The sequence below is a fragment of the Galleria mellonella genome, unplaced genomic scaffold (assembly GCF_026898425.1).
Source record: "Galleria mellonella isolate WM207_F2 unplaced genomic scaffold, CSIRO_AGI_GalMel_v1 utg139, whole genome shotgun sequence".
NCBI classification, from domain to species: Eukaryota; Metazoa; Arthropoda; class Insecta; order Lepidoptera; family Pyralidae; genus Galleria; species Galleria mellonella.
The window spans coordinates 4,746,730-4,769,937 of NW_026441995.1; the positions used below are offsets into that span (position 1 = coordinate 4,746,730).

General features: G+C 37.4%; 1 protein-coding gene across 2 annotated transcripts in view; it reads left to right on the forward strand.

The window, feature by feature from the left end:
* Positions 1 to 5,439: 5,439 nt before the first annotated feature.
* LOC113513120 ((E3-independent) E2 ubiquitin-conjugating enzyme) overlaps positions 5,440 to 23,208 on the forward strand; it is a 32,188-nt gene continuing 14,419 nt past the window's right edge. For both annotated transcript variants that reach the window (XM_052903354.1, XM_052903355.1), the window contains exons 1-13: positions 5,440 to 5,767; positions 7,816 to 8,043; positions 9,299 to 9,541; positions 10,454 to 10,571; positions 11,387 to 11,518; positions 13,341 to 13,477; positions 14,420 to 14,592; positions 14,997 to 15,116; positions 15,579 to 15,780; positions 17,988 to 18,113; positions 18,235 to 18,335; positions 19,368 to 19,590; positions 20,319 to 20,523. In XM_052903354.1, coding sequence (XP_052759314.1) covers positions 5,543 to 5,767; positions 7,816 to 8,043; positions 9,299 to 9,541; positions 10,454 to 10,571; positions 11,387 to 11,518; positions 13,341 to 13,477; positions 14,420 to 14,592; positions 14,997 to 15,116; positions 15,579 to 15,780; positions 17,988 to 18,113; positions 18,235 to 18,335; positions 19,368 to 19,590; positions 20,319 to 20,523 — 2,233 coding nt within the window. In that variant the 5' untranslated portion in view covers positions 5,440 to 5,542. The remainder of the gene's footprint in view (positions 5,768 to 7,815; positions 8,044 to 9,298; positions 9,542 to 10,453; positions 10,572 to 11,386; positions 11,519 to 13,340; positions 13,478 to 14,419; positions 14,593 to 14,996; positions 15,117 to 15,578; positions 15,781 to 17,987; positions 18,114 to 18,234; positions 18,336 to 19,367; positions 19,591 to 20,318; positions 20,524 to 23,208) is intronic.

Below are 23,208 nucleotides of genomic sequence, written 5' to 3' on the forward strand. Positions count from 1 at the left end.
TGTTAGTGCAGACGGGGTTACCATTTTATTTTAAACTCAAAAAAACTTTGTCAACTAATGTACAGATAGATATGAACATCACCATATAAACATACAAATAAACGTGAATACTTATTATCAATGACAGATTTCATGTAGATATTACCCGCATCCCCTGAGGACTAAGGTTAATGATCTACATTTTTTAAATATCAATGATTAAGGTCATTTCGGCCTTTGAAAAATTGAGTTATACTATCTTTACGATTTACTACTACTATGTAACAGTTGCTTCTTATCTTTTGGGACAAAATAGCAACAACGTAAGCATTACCTGTTTAAGACCAGAAATAGGTTAGACGGTGACTTCTAACCACGGTACACTAATCTAAAGAGTAAACTCTTAAAACCAAATACCATCCCTAGCTTAAGTTACATGAATGTCTTCTACCAAAAGATTACTTTTATTTTATAAATAATAAAAAAACGTCCTAAGCATTTCACATTAAAGATGAAAAATAATTGTATTTAGTCAATTTTTCTAACCCATAATCTAAGGCCATAACATTTTTTTTTCTTTTCTTTATTTAGAGCCTTATGTTTGATCGTAGGTAATATATAAATAGATAGTTCGGTATTAAAATATTTGTACATAGGTTGGATTTGGTATCATTATTCAGTCATTGCTGAGTCTACACTTGTGATACTAGGATCATTATTTTTATACAACTAAAAATAATAAATCACACTTTCAAATATATGGTAAATAAAATATTACAAGTTACGAAGACGTAATTCTACAATTTTCGGGAATGGCAATACATGTCAACATATAGGGAATGTTATAGGTGTTACGGAACTATATATGTGCTTATTTATGTTTAGCTACCTACCTACCTATTTATTCTTTAATTCCTTCTACCCAATGGTTGTCTGGAAGAGATTACTTAGCAATAAGACCATCTTTTACACTATACTTATTGAAAATCCTTCAACAATTCATGTAATATTGGTGCAATAAAATGTTAAATAAATTAATTAATATCCTGAGTGCATTTCATGTCTATAGTGGATAGTAATTATTTTCCATCAAATGGGCTGTCAGCTTATATGCTATTCTAAGTTGCAAAAAAATACTGTCTGTCATCCTTCGGGGCACCATACATGGGAATCATAAAATACATTGTAATTCGTACATCGCCGTTCCTGAGGACAAAAATCTTTCATATCCTCTAAAGACACAATATCGCATCCTTAAAATTGAAATACAGGTATTTGGTGGTAAAAACTGGAATGGGACACAGGCAGAGCTGAATTATCCATCAGACAGTGTAAGCAACTACCTAGGGGCTTCCATCAGTTAAGGGCCTCGCGCACAAAAATTTTTTCGTGATATTTTCTTTAATTGAAAATTACATTTAAAGTTTGTATTAAATTATCCCATAATTAAAATATTGTTATCATGTTATAAGTCATTCTACATAGAATACCTAATATTAGATATAGAAATTTTGTGCGTAACACTTGCATTCCCCCGCTATGTTTACTCCGGCACTGGGCACTTGCCCATACAGACAATGTTACTTTAGTAAAATAGTCATATAATCTAATTTATTCAATAAAACTATTACGCCATTGTTCTCTATGAAGCGGCGTCACTAAAGGATGTGATTGGCGCAAAACAGGGTAGGTATAATGATAAAACGATAATGAAATTCCAGTACGCAAATAAAACAGTTTATCAAATCGGAATTTCTGATGACGCGATAAATCAATTGCACTGTACCTAATTATATATTGAATAAAAATAGATTACTTACCTACCTCGGGTATTTACCTTGTAGTCTAAAAGCCTACCATGAAATGTTTTCCGAAATTTCGGAACCAAACGAAACAGAAATTTGATATTAAAATTACATAATACATGCCGTTTGGAAATATTAAAAATGTTAAAATATTGTTTGACTTTTATGATAGGATGTATGACGAACGAAATGTTAAACTCCATTTATTGGGGGGAAGGGATCGTTAGTAATGCGGGCTACCAGTTCCATTGCTAGCTATATACCCTGTCAGGTTGACCTCCACGTAGTTCCCCCTGGAAACCATCGTGCTGAGTTCCAGGTGTATTCATCACGATGGGCTGACTGACCTGCCTTTTTTCATTATTCACCTATCATCCCTCACTGGTACCTCGCCAGCGTATACCGTTAGCGCAGGCGGGGTTACCATTCCATTATCATCCATTAAAAAAAACTCCATTTATTGGTCTGATTTTGGTATAAACAAAAACACGAAATTGAGTCCGAAATTTCGGAATTTCATTTCATGTTAGACCCGCTGTTACTACGAGATTTATTTACCTATATTTATACAGATGCTTGTCGTGTGGTCTCCGCACAAAATGGGCCACCCCTTCCTTTCCTGTGGGTTTCGTAAGAGGCGACTAACAGAGGATGGGCAGCAGCGTCCCTCCTAAAACATCACCAAAGTCTAACTGCGATTGCCCATTCGCCTGTTAAGTATGCCAACTATTGGCAAAATTCCCCTTATGAAAAAGGCCTATGTTTAGCAGTGGACAGTAAACAGCTAATATAATGATACAGGTTGTAAAGAAAAGACACAATCAGCCTGAAATATTATTATTTATGAATCTGAACCCTAAAGGACAAGAATCGAAATCCTTACTAATCTTACTATATTAGTATAATGTGGAATTTATTATATATTATTACTTCTTGACGCCTTCGCTTCAAGAATCAATTATTGTGAATTTTTTTATAAGTTACTTTTTTTTTATACAACTTAAAATGGCAAACAAGCTGACGGTCCACCTGATGAAAAGTGGTAACCGTCGCCTATAGACATAAGCAGTACCATGGACATAACAGAGTATACTGTTTCACCCATGATACCCCCCATGCGTTTCCATTCCTGAGGACCCAGGTATTATTCCTCTGTACCCTGTAAATTCACGCCATATCCTACCCTTCAAACCGAAACACAGCCATGCAAACACAATTGCTTCACGGTTGAAACACGGATGCTGTGTGTGAACAAACTTAGTAATCACACTTATTTAATGAAAAGACTATATTTTCTGTTTTTATAACTCACTGCTTTAATATTTATTACTGACCTTCTTTTATAAAATTGAGGTGGCAAATAAGCATACGGCTCACATCGTTGGTAAGTGGTTATCGTAACCTATAAATACCTATAATACTAGAAACATTAAGCGTGCGTTGCCGACCTTGAAGAACCTCATTAGCCCTTTTTTTGAAGAACCTCATGCTGTAACTGTAACTCTTAGAAAAACCTCTACAGGAAGCTCATTCTATAACCTGAGCATTCGTGGGAAGAAACATCTCTGAAACTGCACTGCACGCGACTATCCACTCCCTGCCGATATAACCTTGTATAAACAAATATATGTTACATTTATCTCCACAAAAGAAAAAAAAAGGTCTTCAGAAAAGTTTAAAAAACCTTTTGCTACAAAAACTAACGTAAATTAAATCTTCGCAATTAGGTCACCACATGTCACGCAAGTAACACACACTACAGTGAAATTTAGTACCTTTTTAAAATCAGTTAATAGATTTACATACGAAACGTGACTATATTACTTAGACGCCAGAGAAAGCGGAAGGTTGCTAAAATTTCTTGTAAAATTCTAGAACGGCACGATATGAAAGTGGGTACCTAGTATCTATATTAGTATAATTTATTGTGAAGTGTTCCTGTTCACTTAGCTGTTAATTTTTGTAACCATGACTAAGAAAAATGTTTATACCTTTACTGTAAAATCAAAATAATAAGTATCTTTTCAGAGGAGTGTTCTACCAGGAAAACTTAACATTTCTCTCAACACTGGGGTAGATTCTAAGATAGTATTAAACTTGTCAAAATTGTAATTTGAGAGATTTAATTTAAGAAAAATAGTCTTATTGAGAATTAAATGTAATGCAACTCTATTAAAAATAGTTTGTACTAGTCGTCAGAGTAATCATTTCTCTGTAATATCAAATTGAAATTTTAATTTTGGAGATTGGCACCTACAATAAAAAAAAACCTTCTCGTAATACAGTCGTATTCATTTCAGCCGTTAACTGTCCACTGCTGGACATAAGCCTTCCCTATAAGGAAAGCTTTGCCAGCAGTTGCCATACATAGCAGGCGGGTTGGCAATCGTAGTTAAGCTTTTAGACATGTTTTAAGTGGGACAGTCGTATTACCCATAATAAAAATAAGGTTTTATTTCTTAAAAAATTCTAATCACCAATACAAACCGGTACAAACCTGGCAAAGATACCAATAAAAAAAAAACAAGAGTAAACACAACGTTCGATTCTGTGGCATAATTTCTATAAAGCTATTTCTTAGATTCGAGAAATTACTGCTTTATGAAACATTATAAACTAAATTTGTAATAATTTTGCTTTAAATTTATTAGTTTAGTTCATATTGAACCTAAGTATTCTTTGATTGATAATATCAATCAGAAATTTTAATTTTAAAAGTGGCGCTTCAAGACATAGGTTCCATTGTTACTACATTTCATACTTTGTTCATATAACAAAAACAAGCCTTGAGAAAAATGACATTAAGCTCTCCCTTTCCCACCGGAAATACTTGTTTACAAAAATAGGACTGTGACTCACAGCTTGTAATAGAAATATTTATTAAAAATATTTCTTCAATTAATGGGGAATTCCCTCAATTTCGGATAAGAAAAGTAGGCGATGTTTTTAGTGCCACTGCGCTACAAAGTACCTTAAAATATAGAGACACCCCTGCCTGCACTCATAAATATTATATCTTCTTAGTGTGCTGTGAGTGAACAAACTTAGTAATCACACTTCATAACGGGACTATATTTTCTGTTTTTATTACTCACTGCTTCAATACTTATTACTAACCTTCTTTTATAGGGGGGAAAGGGATTGTTAGTGATGGAGACTAAAAATCCCATTGCTAGCAATATACCCAACCAGGTCGACCTCCTAGTAGTTCCCCCTGGAAACTATCATGGTTAATTCCTGATGAATTCATCATGATGGGCTAACTGGCCTATTTTCGTTTATCTGCCTAATCTGTTATTTCATGTGATATTACTAACCTTTACCTTTCTCATCTCAAATCAGTCATAATTTTAAAGAAATAACTCTATAGAACTAACAAGCCCTGGTGTAAGCGGTCTACAACTTTCATATAACAAAGATGAAGAAAAATTAAAATTTATAATATTAATAACATTTTACTGTGGTATCGCTGAAAATATACAAATAAGTAAATAATTTCAAATTAATATCGTGTAAATCTAATTATTCATATTTTCTAAAAAAAAACTTTACTCTTTTTTTTAAATAGATTTTGTTTAAAATAACTGATTACTTCGTTAATCGGAACATGACTTATTTTCGGCAAAAAATCCCGCAAGATGTCGTTTACGTTGCATTATTTAATTGACGCATGCGCCACACATTGCAATCAGCTGTCAAAAAGAACATAATCACCTAAAAAACAAAATTATTTGTGTCTTTAGATAATTCCCGTCAATATGGCGGGGCAAAATCCAGGTTCGCCGACTGACTTTCAATATTTTTATGAGGATGAAGTCTATAAAATCAACAACCGTGGTCAAGTCGTCTTCGGTCTTGTACTTGAAAACTATGAAGGCATCTCAAGCGACCAAGAGAGCGACATTGAAGCAGCTGTACAAAAAGGCGAAATTCGTGTTGTGTGGCACCCCTCCGGCACTGAACGAGTCATATCCGAAAAGACGGTAAGCATGGGATGCCTTCCAGAACGGTCCTGACCTCGAGCAGTCAATTTCACTAATGTTTTAGCAATTACAATTATAGAATAATAAATTGGATCTTATTAGTAGTGCATCAACCCCTGACTTCGGGTTAAGGTTTTCATGATGACCTGTATTGGATGTAATATGGTATGAATTATGCTGTTATTCCTTGAGGGTAGAACAATAATTGTATAGGTATTACCAAGGTACATTTTATTAATTACATCCTAAAATAAACAATACTAATTTTGTGTCTATGCAATTGTTAATTTATGAAATTGGAATGAAGCCAAGCAAATGAACTCTTCAATTAAATTGTAGTTACACTTATCTACTTCAAAAACAAATTTCCTATTAATATAATAACACATTTCTGGAGTAAATGAACTCTACAAATTATAAATTATTTTAATGTTCAAGTGCATTAATATTATTTACATTTCTAAATAGTATTGTAATAATACTTCTTTTTAAATCTGCCATATTTGTATTTTGAAATATTAAATGTAGTATTAATTTTTCAACTTAAACAGTTCACAGCAAAAGGATGCACTTTATTGTAATTATGTATAATGACTTGTACTTAATCAGTTTTACTTGGTATATTTATTAAACAATTAAATATGCATGTGTTACTAAATAAAAACGGACAATCTGCAATTATACACAACCAACATAAAGATATTGTTATTTTTTAGGTTTGTTTTATAAATGAGATTTCAGTTAAATAGTACTTATATACTGTTTTGTTTTAATCCCTAAAAATGAACTAATTAACTATTATTTGGATTAAAAAAAAAGACTATTAAATATGGCATGGAAAACAAAGTGTGATTTATTTTGTTTCTGAACAGTGTTTTATATACATACTTTCAGTATTTTTTTTATTCAGAGGAATGAAATAAATAACTAACATGTTCTAGAATCATCTTCCGTTACTCAATAACAGACAGTTGTCACATTCTCATCTTGAAATAATACGAAACATTATTTATCTTACAATAGATAGTAATATAAAAGACTTTTTTTATAGGCATAAAGCATTTGTTTGTATGCCTCTAAAAACATAAATTATCTATTATATTATGTAACATAAACAATACTCACCTTTTTATAACAAAGACTCAGTTGATATTTTAGCTTACTGAAGTGTAGCAATGTTGCAATTATATGTAATTTTTTTTAATAACTTTATTAACTAAATGTAAATTTAGAAATTTAACTGTACAATACAAAAAGGCAGACTTAATTCTAGTAGCATTCTTTACCAGTCAACCTTTTGGATTAACAATTATAAACAGGTACTTCATTATTGGGTTAGGTAAAGAAAATAACAGCTAATAATGTATAACCACAATAAATAATATATATATACATATATACAAAAATAATTGAACAATTTTAAATGTTTTTAGTTGAATGTATAAAAAGTGTTTTATTTTTATTTTATTAGTAAACTAAAATGTTTTTCACAGAATATATTTCATATGAATTTACAAACTTTGTATCTACTTCATATTTTGCTTTGAAATGTTTCAATTACTATTTTGCTTTCAAAATCCAAATATAAGTGGTCCTTTAATAAGAATAGTATTGCATGATTAATTTTTTTTTATACCACTGAGGTGGCAAACAAACAAACCCACCTGATTATAAGTGGTTACCATAGCCTATGAACACCTGCAATACCAGAGGTATTACGCGTGCATTGCCGACCCTAAAGAAACCTATTTAAAGTATACTAATACATTAAAGAGAGTTCCCTAATAAAACATTTTAAATAGTCAATCAGAAACATCAAAAATTGTTTTTAGAAATTGACAGATAAAGCTGACCTTGCCACATTTCAGTAAGCTAAAGTATCTTAAAGAATTTTTGTTATCTAAAACCTTAACAATCTAACTGAGCTATTATATATATATATATATATATATATATATATATATATATATATATATATATATATATATATATATATATATATATATATATATATATATATATATAATATTGCAAAATTATTGATGCAGGTTGGGCTAGCTGATCGCTCGCTAATGCCAGGAGACGTTGTTCGACGCCTAATAGCTGGCAAGGACACCCAGAGGGGATACTGTAGAGATATTGTAATGACTGCCGCCCTACAAATAGTTGGTACCAAACATGTGATTCCAAGTGTAGCCAGTGAGAGACTGCAACCATTAGAAGAGTTCACTCCTGACCTTGCAGTGTGTCTCGATTCCTGGGTTGGAACCTCAAAGGTTTGTGCCTTTTCTAAATATATGTCCATTATAATTAGTTCACCTTTTTGATCATGATACTAATGATTAATGACCATGTTTCTGAATGTTTGCATAATAGAATATTGAAAAAGTCTTAAAAAAATATTCAATACACTTTAATTAAATAATTTATTTAAAGAAATTATATAGAATTGTCTGTTTCAATAGACAGATTTCGTAATTATTATCAGGTGGCTATGAAATCAATATTTGTAAGTATTAAAAAAAAAGGAAAAAAATCAAGCACTGCTGAAATATTGTATAGTTAATTTAAAAAATAGTTTACATAATAAACAATAATTTTCAGTTTTCATAAAATTATTAAGGACCCTCCTAAAACTAAATCCTTAAAAAAATATATTAAACTTGTAATCTTTGGAAAAAACTCTTCTATTTTTTAATTACTTTAAAAGAGTATTTATTAAGAAATAACATTTACAAGAGGAACAGTTTATTTATTGTAGTTTAGTTCCGCAAATAGTGTAATTAACTGAGTGGTTGATACTCAATTTAACTTAAAACCAAGTATTAATTTCTCGGTTTTAATTTATGATTTAGATTTATGTAAACACTTAAATCTGTATCATTAGTTACTTATTTAGAGGTGAAATGTATGTAGAATAAATAATGATCTTGGAATGATAGAAAAAAGTATAGAGCCTTTGCAGTGATAAGGTCTCTACATCAAATGTTGGTATTTCATACCTTTATACGGTTTTGTTTTTATTCTAAAAATTAATGAACTATAGCTGTATAGACCTCGACGTAGACTAGACCAGCCCTTCCTTTCCAATGAGTATCACAAGATGCAACTAAGAGAGCTTATGGTCAAGGGATGTGCATGTGCAGCAGTGTGTGTTGCCAACCTGCCTGCCAAGTGTGTAAATTACTGACAAAACCTGAACATCGCCTCCCCCTTGAAGAGTATGGGAGAGGCGATGTTTAGCAGCGGACAGTTAATGGCTAATAATATGGACCATTATTTTAATTAAAAAAAAGGATTATTTATTTAATATTGCAAATAAAACAAAACAAAGATTTAGTGCGTGAGCAGTGCTTATATATACATCCTTTCAGTTCATTTTTTAGTAATAACGAGTTCTAAAATGTTGGGAGCTATATGTATCATAATAGTAATGAAATAATGCTTATCAAGTAACCAATACTTAATTTTCATATATATTAGTCTTTGTTGTATCTAAACTTCTATACTAATCTTAATTTTTTGTTACAGGCTGTGCATAGTAAATTGCGGCTCTTATCAGCCGATGGCTCCCGCCTTGAATACCCCGACCTAGACAGTTGTCCACTGGAGGACTACTCCATGCGGCGACGTCGCTCCACACCATACTCCTCATCAGAGTTTTACCCCGGCCAAGTAGTGTACGGTCCGCTTGGTTCCTTAGACAATGCTAACTGGCTTCACATGACAAAGGAGATGAAGGCTGCCAGAAAACATAAGAATCATGATCATAAGGTATGATTTTACTGTAAATACATTATAATGTAGGTAAATTTCGAAAAAATATTTATTTTTAATTCTTTAATTAAGTTACAAGTTTTGATCGGAATTTTTTTTTATACAACTTAGAATGGCAAACAAGCTGACGGCCCACTTGATGGAAAGTAGTAACCGTGGCCTATAGACATGAGCAGTACCATGGACATAACAGAGTATTCTGTTTCGCCCATGATACCCCCCATGCGTCGCCATTCCTGAGGACGTAGGTGTTATTCCTCTGTACCCTGTAAATTCACACCATTATAACTCCATATGAAGTTGCATTTGTAGTTTTAAATCTTAAATATTGAAATCTGTTGACAGTAGACGAATTAAATTTTCCCCACATTTAATTTAATTACGGTACTTTCCATCACACAGAATTTTTTGTAACAGCCTGATTTGAAATTAGATCTGTATGGTTAAGAAAAGCCACTTTTTTCAGAGGATATATGGAATAATATTTCCACCTGGTTTTTACTTATGTAATACCAATGTGTCTACTGGTATATCATGACGAAGTTACCAGTTTTCCTAGGGGATTACATAGAGGTCAACTTGACCTCATGATCATCATCATATCAGCTTTTAACTGTCCACTGCTGAACATAAATCTCTTCCAAGAACGTTTTGCTAAGTACTTTCCATGCTTAGCAGGTGGATTGGCAACCGCAGTTAGCCTTTGGAGATGTTTTAAAAAGGATGCTGCTGGCCCTTTCCTTAGTCGCCTCTTACAACACCCATAAGAAAGAAAGGGGTGACCTATTCTATACCGGAACCGCACACAACTTGACTTCAATCAATTTCATTGTACACAATCTAATCAATGTAATTCTACTGTATTTTTAATAGTTATTTACATTTAACATGGTGTTTGTGGCATCACAGTTTACAGTGGAGGCAGTGGTGACGGAGAGCGTCAGTGTCCACTGGCAGTGCCGTGCGCTCTGCACCCACGTGGCGGATGCAACCGCCGCACCTGCGCAGCCCAAATTTCTCGTTGAAGGTACACTAATTTTTTCAACCCACTTCAAATCTCAATTTTTTTTATTTGTTTGGTACCTCAAAACTCCGTCATTTATTACCTAATTTAAAAAATCCTTTTTATCTGAAATTATATACTTTCTGATTAGTCCCATATAAATTTTATCAAAATTGGTTTAGTTTTTAAGTAATGACTGATTTTGTCATAATCAAGGTCAGTGTTTTTTTCTGTGAAACAAAATCTTTATACTTTGATGCGCATGGATCTCTTCTCAAAGAGTGATATTTACTATATACACAGCTAAATAATCAAACACCGCAAATTTTTATTTCAATAATACTGGAATTAAAACTAACTTTAAATAAAAGTGGGGTGAAGAACTACCAAATTTATAACATGGGCTGATCTTGCTAACTACACCATAATATGTACACATATATAAAACAAATAGTTTTAGAGGGTTGGCCGAGTGGGCCTTGTTCATCCTAGAATCGTCTAGTGCTCACTCCAGGATTTGAGAAAAGCTGAGAGGTCAGGCCTCCCCTGAAAAATAATTTAAATATAAATTAAATAAAATAAACCAATACTTCTTTAATAAATAGTAACAGTAATATGGACCATCAACATTTCATAATTAACTTCAATGTTGCGTGCATCAGTAATTAGTATAAATGTAAGATGTAAGCCCTGTATATCAATTGAAATGTCTGCATTTACATTGTTGATGTACCTTTTAAAATAAATAAACTTCATTAGGATAGTCTGGCTAGATTTAATACTTTGTCCCAAAATATATATATTTGTTTACTATATACAATTGTTTTTTAATAACACAGGTGAAGATCTAAAGAACCTCAAGTTGCTCAATGTGTTTGAACCATGCACACTACAGGTCGGTGACCGCAACTTCCTTACTATCGGTCCAGAAGACACGTTCATTAGTAAGAAGCAATGGAGGAAACAACAAAGTATGTAATCTCTTTTATTATTATTTAATTTTTTAACTGTACTGTTGAACATAGACCTTCCCCATGAGGGAAGTTTCTTTTATAATTATCCTTAAAAAAAATAAATCTTAGATAAAATAATTAATTGCAAATTTTTACTCGCCATCTTTTTCGCGTGTCACTTTAATTTTGTTTATTTTTTTTTTTTTATTTATTCATAAACAAAAATTTGTATTTGAATGTTATAGTAGATACAATAATTTCATACACTATATAAAATATAAATTAAATCAAGCATAAAACAAATATTACAGTCACTTAGTCATCTCTTAACATAAACAATATAGGTATATATTCAAATTTACTATAATTAGAATTCGTCAATTGAGTACAGACACCTTTCTAGCAATAATGACTTCAATTTTGTCCTGAAGATATTTAAATCATTCAGTGACTTTAATTCCTTAGGCAGCTTATTAAATAACACCACCGCTTGTTCTGTGAATATCTACATTCTGGATATTATTACATAATAAATTTCCGCACATAGTCCTCGTCGTAGCTCTCTAGAACATTCAAAAATATACTACAAAAATTTGTGTTCTCAAGTCGGTTGTATTTTTTTTTCAGTTATTGTTACTTCATTATTCTTTTATTTATAAATGAATTTAGATTTTATTATCTGAAAGGTTTGTTCTTACAGATTGGTCTCATAGAAATTTTATCAAAATGGGTCCAATAGTTTAGTTTTTAAATCAAAATAACTGGTTCTTTCATGATTAATGTTGGTATTTGTTAGTTTTTGCGGAACAGAATCTATTATTGTCTTAAAGTAAACATGTTTTGTAGTCCTCGATATGGACGAGATAAAACATATATTAACAAGAACAAGTATAAACAACATTGTATATTATCTAGTATATCTCATTATAGATAAGATATTTATTTGTTTTGTTTTTTTTTTTTCTTTTTCGTTTCTATATAAAATACATAATATATTAATGATATTATAATAGGTCAAAAATGTTAGATATAAGAAACAATTAACATTACAAATTTAAACCTGGAGAAAACGCTAAATTTGGTACCTCTTATTGTTTTAATCACTTATTGCTTTTAACTTTTTTTCTAATGTAAAATGTATATAAATTAAATATATAAATATCTTCATAGTACACATAGTTGCTCTGTTCAAAACTGACAAAATTTTACTTGTTTATTGGATGTGTAACATTTCTTTTCTTTTTAATTATTGTGTGTACCTCAAGAAATTTTTATAGTACTATTAAATATTAGCTATATCTCGCGGCTTCACCCGCGTGATTGTACATAAAATATCCTATATACTAAGTTAGAATATAGCCTACCCATGTACTAACAAAATTTTATTCAAATCCATTCATTTTTTGCGTGAAAGAATAACAATTAATAATATACATAAATAAATAAAACCATTCATTCAGTTGTGTTTGCATGGATGTGTTTCGGTTTAAAGGTTGGGATATGGCAGTGAATTTACAAGGTACAGAGGAATAACACCCGAGTCCTTAGGAATGGCAACATATGAAAGGTATTATGGGCGAACACAGTATACTCTGTTATATCTATGGTACTGCTCATGTCTATAGGCGACGATTACCACTTTCCATCAGGTGGGCCGTCAGCTTGTTTGCCATTCTAAATTGTATAAAATTAAAACATTAATTTGTCCTTACATTACAAACTTTTGCATTTATAATATTAATATTGTGGAATAAATCTGGTATTACATACAGTAATCTGCACGCTTTCTTTAGTCCTAGGCTCAAATGCAGAATTTTCATAATCCTTTTTTCTTTTTCAGGTAAATACTATAGGAATCTCCGCAAACAGTCGCGGCCAATTAAGAAATCGTCGAAGTCAGATAACAATTCCACAGACCACATGCCGTCCAGACCCAAGAAGAGGGCTTCGTCACATCGCAAACTGAAATCTGTTGATGTACATATTTTATAATAGTTTATTACTGATTCTTACATTAAATCATATTATAATTTGTTTAATACATTACAGATTAGAAGTGATCCAATATATATATATATATATATATGTATATATATATATATATATATATACATATATATATATATATATATATTAATCGGTCAATAATTTACGCCATGTGTTATCTCGGGATAGAATAGGCCAACTCTTCCTTTCCCGTGCACGTCGTAAGAGGTGACTAAGGAAACTTAATAGTGGAAGAATGAACAGCAACATCCCTCTTAAAACATCACCAAATCCTAACTATGGTTGCCGACTTATCTCCAAGCATAGCGTTAATTGGTAAAACTCCCCTTATGAGGAAGGCCGATGTTCAGCAGCGACAGCTAATGGCTGATATGATGATCAATAATTTATTTGCAAAATGAGGTGTGTCATTGGTAAAACAGTATTCTCCGTTATGTCCATGGCACTGTTTATGTCCATAGGCGACAGTTACTTTCCATCAGGTGAGCCGTCAGCTTGTTTGCCACCCCTAAAATCTGCTTCACATCTTTTTATTTGTGAGTTTTGTAGAATATAACTTCACTAGTTCCAACAAGAAATTTTATCTTATTTATTAGTAACTAACTTTTTGCCCATTTCGTATAGGTGGATTTCCGAAGTAGAAAAATCGATGCAATATACTATTTATAGATGACGTATCAAGATAAAACATCCACCAATTTTTTTAAATTAGCCCTTCAGGAGTACAATTGTCAAAACCGCATTAAATGTGGTTCACTAGTTTTTACGTGATTTAGAATCAAAATACAGTCAGACAAACTTTCTAAAAGTTACTGTTTCTAATTGTTCTCAAACATTTTCCATGTGCAGACATCGTCTCATTACTATTTTATTACATTAGTAAAATTAAGCAAATAATATTTATGGAAACAGAATGAAATGGAAGTAGATGCATCAGATGAGAAGCTAGAGTGCTTGGAAGAAGTACTGAAGGCGGACGCGAACTGCCCCAGCATCAAGATTGAGCCCAGTGGAGACATGTCACTGCCAATGGCCAGTAGTCAAGAAGACACCGTTACAGAGGAGAAAAACGATTCAGGGATCAGGTACAGCATAATATTGTGATACCAGTCCAGGGAATAGCTATTCAGTCTGTAGTAATACTGTTAAGAGCATTCATAACTTGCTTACCGAAGTGTGGTAACCATGTTGTAATTAAATGCCAGTTTAAAAAATAATTAATATTTCTTAATGTACCTGATTGATAATGTAAAAAGTGCTGTGCTAGCGAAATAAAACATAAATTGTAGAATACGTTCCATATAAAAATACTATTAAAAACTTTGCACCTTCATAATTTTCTTGGGAATTTTCAAAATTCAAAATCTAACTTATTTTAAATACACAATCGGGACTTTTAGTTATGGTTACTAAGTAACCACTCTTCAAGTTTAACAATGACAACATAAAGAAGAAAAAAATTAAGGGTTTTAACATTTAATATTCGCAGCCCTGAGCCGACAAAGGAAGATAGCTCACTACTGAACGGTGACAGCAAGTACTCGGACGGCAACGACGATGACTCCGACAACTGGGAGAACACGAGCAGCGACGGCAGCGACACCGACAGGTAACCGCACCCCTATGACATTACTTATTTTGTTATTTCTTAGATTTTATACCAGATATCATTGCCAGTGGGGCGTCTTATCAACAGATAAGACGTCCCATTTGCCTTTCAGATCTATGACTACTAAGTGTAAATAAAGACTTTATTAGAATGAGACACGCAAGCACATAACATAAATCACAAATAGTCAACACTATAAACTTATTGGTAAATAATATTTGAATATTAACTCTGTGTTTGAACCTGAATAACTAAAAGATTCTGTCAGATTGATTCAATCAAACACATAAAACTCCCATCCAGTCATGATAATTCTAAGGAAAAATAATGCACTATTAAAAAGAGCTGTGAACATAAATGTAGTGTAACGTGTAATAGCTGGTCCACATGATAGGGACTTTTAGTCACTTCCAATGCGACGAAAGTTGCTTGTTTAGAGCGGACATAACGGTGTATGTACAGTGGCGCGACGTGGTCGTCGCGGTGCTCGTCGGCGGCGTCGCAGCGCGGCAAGCGTTCGCCGCAGCTGGCCGTGCGGCTGCTGCGCGGCAAGCGGCTCAAGCGGACCGTGCGCCGCGCGCCGCCCGCGCCGCCGCCGCGCCTCGGCGACCGCGTCGTCGTCGAGACGCTGCACACCACCAGCCGCGCCAACGTCGTCTGGCAGGTCGTTACCCGCACGCACGCCACACACACCACACACATACCTCCACCTCCCCCCTCGCTGCACACACTCCGCCCCGTGCGGCGACCGCGTCGTCGTCGAGACGCTGCACACCACCAGCCGCGCCAACGTCGTCTGGCAGGTCGTTACCCGCACGCACGCCACACACACCACACACATACCTCCACCTCCCCCCTCGCTGCACACACTCCGCCCCGTGCGGCGACCGCGTCGTCGTCGAGACGCTGCACACCACCAGCCGCGCCAACGTCGTCTGGCAGGTCGTTACCCGCACGCACGCCACACACACCACACACATACCTCCACCTCCCCCCTCGCTGCACACACTCCGCCCCGTGCGGCGACCGCGTCGTCGTCGAGACGCTGCACACCACCAGCCGCGCCAACGTCGTCTGGCAGGTCGTTACCCGCACGCACGCCACACACACCACACACATACCTCCACCTCCCCCCTCGCTGCACACACTCCGCCCCGTGTGGCGACCGCGTCGTCGTCGAGACGCTGCACACCACCAGCCGCGCCAACGTCGTCTGGCAGGTCGCTACACGCACGCACGCCACACACACCACACACATACCTCCACCTCCCCTCTCGCTGCACACACTCCGCCCCGTGCGGCGACCGCGTCGTCGTCGAGACGCTGCACACCACCAGCCGCGCCAACGTCGTCTGGCAGGTCGTTACCCGCACGCACGCCACACACACACACACATACCTCCACCTCCCCCTCGCTGCACACACTCCGCCCCGTGCGGCGACCGCGTCGTCGTCGAGACGCTGCACAACACCAGCCGCGCCAACGTCGTCTGGCAGGTCGTTACCCGCACGCACGCCACACACACCACACACATACCTCCACCTCCCCCCTCGCTGCACACACTCCGCCCCGTGCGGCGACCGCGTCGTCGTCGAGACGCTGCACACCACCAGCCGCGCCAACGTCGTCTGGCAGGTCGTTACCCGCACGCACGCCACACACACCACACACATACCTCCACCTCCCCCCTCGCTGCACACACTCCGCCCCGTGCGGCGACCGCGTCGTCGTCGAGACGCTGCACACCACCAGCCGCGCCAACGTCGTCTGGCAGGTCGTTACCCGCACGCACGCCACACACACCACACACATACCTCCACCTCCCCCCTCGCTGCACACACTCCGCCCCGTGCGGCGACCGCGTCGTCGTCGAGACGCTGCACACCACCAGCCGCGCCAACGTCGTCTGGCAGGTCGTTACCCGCACGCACGCCACACACACCACACACATACCTCCACCTCCCCCCTCGCTGCACACACTCCGCCCCGTGCGGCGACCGCGTCGTCGTCGAGACGCTGCACACCACCAGCCGCGCCAACGTCGTCTGGCAGGTCGTTACCCGCACGCACGCCACACACACCACACACATACCTCCACCTCCCCTCTCGCTGCACACACTCCGCCCCGTGCGGCGACCGCGTCGTCGTCGAGACGCTGCACACCACCAGCCGCGCCAACGTCGTCTGGCAGGTCGTTACCCGCACGCACGCCACACACACCACACACATACCTCCACCTCCCCCCTCGCTGCACACACTCCGCCCCGTGCGGCGACCGCGTCGTCGTCGAGACGCTGCACACCACCAGCCGCGCCAACGTCGTCTGGCAGGTCGCTACACGCACGCACGCCACACACACCACACACATACCTCCACCTCCCCTATCGCTGCACACACACGCACACACAGAGACACATACATACACATACAGACTATTCTCCCTATTACAACACTCAGTCTATTCCAGTCTTCTCTACTCTGCTCCTCATCTACCTCACTTAACCTAATAAAAAAGTATTCCTTATCACTTTACAAAATTTTACTCTACTCCTCTCTACAGGAAAAGAGGAGAAGAGTGATATAAAAAGGCCTTCTTTCTTTTTACTTTTTATTTCTATTCACTTCATATCCCTTAGTACTCTAACGTATCGGAAATTATATTTTATTTATTTATTCATTTTACACTTTATTGCACCAAGTAAAAATAAAAATAACAAATACAGTAAATATTAATGAGAAGTGTAACAAAAGGCGGCCTTATACCTCATGATAATCCACGTAAATGTATCAACCTTTGAAATTAGATTTCCAATCCTCCGTTTTGCCATGAAAAACGAACAATCAGTATTAAATAAAAGTTATTTTCGACAGGATGGAACCATAGAGATGGGCATACCATCGACCCAACTGTATCCGATACACCATTTGGATGGTCAAGAGTGCTTTCCCGGCGATTTCGTAGTTAGCGGCGCTGCCAATATTGAGGAGAATCAGCAGGTAAATTGCTTATTTATAACTAGCAACTCGCTGAGCTAATGCTGTAAAAAAATATCTAATTGATAATGAATCAATCAAAGTCCATTGCGTAGTTTATGATTTTCTATAATATTGTGCGCAGCTGAAACACAGAGAGTATGGCGTGGTGCAACGCGTAGACCACCACGGCCGCACCGCCATCGTGCACTGGTACCGGACCTACACCAGCGCGGATGAGCCTGTGTACGTATATATTCATGTTTCCAATTAATACTGTGTAGTATCATTATAGGTACTAGTGATAAACCTACTTTTCCATACCTTACTATGTAGTTTTATTACCAATGGTTAAACTAAGTACTAAAAGATAGGTCCGTTAAAGTTTTATATTGTTTATACAACAAACTGACCACATGTCTATAGGCGACGGTTACCACTTTCCATCAGGTGGGCTGTCAGCTTGTTTGCCATTCTAAGTTGTATAAAAAAAAGAGTGATTCAAGAGGAAGGTTTCTCATATGTATAATACATGCATAATATGCGTCGCCGGCCCCCCCCATTACATTACATTAGATTAGAAACCTCTAAAATTATCAGTGTTCCTCTACTATATTATGCATGTATTATACATATGAGAAAACTTCCTCTTGAATCACTCTTTTTTTTATGCAACTTAGAATGGCAAACAAGCTGACAGCCCACCCGTTAGAAACTGGTAACCCGCCTATAGACATGAGCAGTACCATGGACATAACAGAGTATACTGTTTCGCCCATGATACCCCCCATGAGTTGCCATTCCTGAGGACTCAGATGTTATTCCTGTTATTCCAGGGTACAACCCTGTAAATTCACGCCATATCCCACCCTTCAAACCGAAACACAGCCATGCAAACACAACTGTTTAATGGTAGAATCACTAATGAGACAGAGGTACCCAAGCAATCGACTTTTGTACAAAGTCTCCCTCTGGTCTATCTCTCTATCTATTAAAAAAACTCTTCAAAATCCGTTGCGTAGTTTTAACGATTTAAACATACATAAGGACGGACAGACAGCGACAGCGACTTTGTTTTATACTATATAGTGATTATGTAATAATTACCGGTTATAACATTAAAGTATAATGTGTCAGGCTCGAACTCACGTGACAGTTGCTCATGATTAAGGATCACGAGTTAATTCTGAAACTAGTCGAGCTTTTTCAATCTAATTACATATAAGATAAATTCGTCGTTATTGCATTAAAATATGTAATGTATTATTTTCCCTCCAGTCCCCAGATGCTGAACGAAAGCGAAATGAGCGTTTACGACCTGAAGGACCACCCAGACTTCCAATATCGACCGGGGACAGTGGTTATACGAGTAGCCAACTTCACTGGCGAAGACGCCAACTGCACCGCCGGCCAAGTCATAGACAACTTCCCCACCGGCCGCGTCAAGGTCTGGTGGGTGGATGGGCACACCAGCATGTGCTGGCCACAGGATCTTTACAAGGCAAGTAATTAGAGATGTGAGAAAATAGATATTGAAATGGGTGATAACCTTTTATTACGCTGTGAACTTCCAGAAGAATCCGATGTAAAGATATTGGAACAGTACCAATATTATTCATACCTAGTTTTGAACTCTTCATCATCGTCATATCATCAGCCTTTAACTGTCCACTGCTGAACATAACCCTTGGGTTTTTGCCAGTAATTGCTACGCTTGGCAGGCGTTATTAGCAAACACAGTTAGACTTTGAAGATGTTTTAAAAGGGATGCTGCTGCCCGTCCCTAGACTATTAAGTTGAGAAGTTAAGATAAGAAGGTGTGGCCTATTCTATGCCGGGGCCACACAGCAATTTTTCAACCCTTAGAATAAGGGAGGAAAGGGATTGTTAGTAATGGGGACTAAAAATCTCATTACTAGCAATATACCCAACCAGGTCGTCCTCCTCGCGGTTCCCCCTGGAAACTATCATGATTAATTCCAGATGAATTCATCATGATGGGCTAACTGGCCTGTTTTCATCCTCATCGATCACCATTCACTGGTGCCCCGCCAGCGTATCCCGTTAGCGCAGTCGGGGTTACCATTCCATTTTTATCCAATAAAAAAAAACCCTTAGAATAACTTTAATATTCCATTTAGCTATTCTAGTTGTGAGAAAGTGTTTCTAGAACATATCAAAGTAAATGTTTGATGCGATAAAATAATGAATAAATGTTCTTATATGCAGGTGGGCGAGTATGACTCTGAGGATGGCGAGCTGTGGGGCTCGGAGGGCTCCGGCTCGGAGGACTCGTGGGAGACGCAGAGCTCGGCGCACGACGCCGACCCCGCCGACCGCGCCGACCGCGCCGACCGCGCCGACCGCGCCGACGCCGACCGCGACCACCACCTGCACCACTTGCAGCCCCTGCAGCATCTGCCGCACGCGCAAGGTACGGGGCACGCGATTTGTAATGTATCGTATCACAGTACTCTGTATCATGAGGGAGTGAAAATTGAGATCGGCCTACCCGTGAAATTAAAATTTTATTTTTCATATACATAAAAATTAATAAACGTAAGCAAGCTGAATAAGCCAAAGAACCGACAACTAATAAGGAAGAAAGGTTCTTGAGTGATGACCTCATACGGCTAAATGCAGTGTAGGACGACCCCCCAGTAGATGGAGTGACAACTTGATACTTTGATTGACTTAGTGCAAAAAGATGCTAGGAAATAAATGGGGCCTTTCGCCAAAAATAATTCTATGGCTGTACAGGGCTGTAATCAGGCCAATGTTGGTCTATGGTGCACTAGTTTGGTGGCCGAGGACAAAACTATCGACCACTGCCGCCAAACTAAAAAGCTTTCAGAGACTGGTTTGCTCCTCTGTCAGCGGCTGCATGAAAACAGCTCCTACAACAGCAATAGAGTTGGCCCTCAACATAACACCCCTAGACCTGCACATACAGCAGGAAGCGGCCTTAGCCGCTATCCGACTAATGCATCTGGATCTATGGGGTAAAAATCACTACAGTCCCCACACTGCTATTCTGAACCAGGCAATTTGATTGCGGCTCCGTGTGACAGGACTCATAATCATTATATATTTAACAAAAAATACCAAGTACAAATAAAAGAAGAGGAAAAGGACCAATCCGGTGTACATGAATTACGCATATACACCGATGGCTCCAAAACTGAGAACGGTTCAGGAGCTGGAGTTTTTTCCTTAGACCTTAATATAAACATGCACATACCGCTTGGCGACCACAGCTCAATTTTCCAATGCGAATGTGTTGCAATAACCGAGGCTGCTGCAGTTGTACATAAGCTAGGAATAAATGGTTATAGCATTAGATTCTTATCCGACAGCGCAGCAGTACTAAAAACATTACGAAACAACAAGACAAACAACAAACTAATAATTGAATGCCACTATTCACTGGATAGGATATCTTCCAATAACCGTATTATCCTCCAATGGATAAGAGGGCACAGTGGATCTTATGGTAACGATGCCGCAGACGAATTAGCTAGAAAAGGCTCAGGAACGAGGGTGGTAGGCCCGTATCCACTCCTTCCTCTTCCATTCTCACAACTTCGAATGTGGATTCGTCAAAGATCCTCTGACATACAAAACCAAAGATGGATACAGGCTACTGATTGCAGACAATCAAAATTGGCCGTACCTATGTTGAATCAACGACTATCAAAACGTTTATTACATCTAGACAGAAAAAACCTCAAAACAATGATAGGGACAATAACGGGTCATTGTCCATTAAACAAACATCTATCTATACACAATAGGAGCCACAGACAGCCCTCTATGTCGAGGCTGTTTCAACGCCGAAGAAACGGCTGCTCACGTAATCCTGGAATGTGAGGCTGTGGCCCATCAACGTTTAGAAATCCTCGGAACGGTGAGGTCGCTCCGTGAGGCCTGTGAAGAACCCAGGAAGCTTCTGCGCTTCTGGAAGGTTGGCTGCACTAGCCACGACTCATACGCACAATGGCCCAAATGAGAGGCTAAGTGCGGAAAATGGAGTCCCTTTCACATTCACATTCACATTCATGCATTGCAGGGAATCAGTGGATTCAGGTGGCATAGGACCATTCTTTATGGCTGTCTATGGGGAGGCTTATGTCCAGCAGTAGACGGATAATGGCTGAAATGATACATAAAAATTATTATTTTTAAGGATCCGTATGAACTACTTCATAATTGGGCACTAGAATATACTACCCTAGAGCCATCATACGGCTCATATGTGAAAACTGCACAGTGACCAATGATAATGCAGTTATATCACAGCAAATTACTTATTCATTGACTAGCTACTGATTTGTAGATGGTGGCAGTCTTAACACGTTGAGCCCGTCGCCGAATTTGCTGTGCTTTCCGTTCAGCCGGCAACCGGCTAGAGATAGAATGTTGTATGCTATCGCCAAGAGATTACTTTAGTACTAATAAAATAATGAATTCTTTGTCGCGCTATTTTGGACGTTTTTTAGGTGTATATTACGCTGGCCACACGGAAAATTCTAGTGCCGGTCCCCAGGGACCGATGCTGGCCACACAGAAAGTTCGTTGCCGGTCCCTAGGGACCGGCGCCGGGCCCAACGTGTTAAAGTACATGGCGCCTCTTGGAAATTTTAATGTGATTAACAATTTCACAATTCCTTCACACTATTATTATAATTTAGGACTAAACATGATTAATATGTTTCAATTTCACATATCATATTGATGCTTAATCAATTAAGTATATAAATTGGTAATGTAAAAATCTACACTAATATTATAAAGAGGAAAGATTTGTATTTTTGTGTGTATGTTTGTAATGAATAAACACAAAAACTACTTTGTCGATTTCAAAAATTCTTTCACCATTAGAAAGCTACATTCACCCTGAGTAACATAGGTTATATTTATTGCTAGAAAAGATTAGGGATCCTTACTAAAACTTTAGTAACGTAACTCTAGGTATAAAAAAATTCTATAAAATATCTTTCGTCGCGTGCGCTGTGGAAACTATTGGTGATGGAACAAAAGTATGTTCTACAATATTGAAGAAAATATCAATAACTACAAAAAACTTCGCGATAATATATGTCCAACTATTATCGTTATG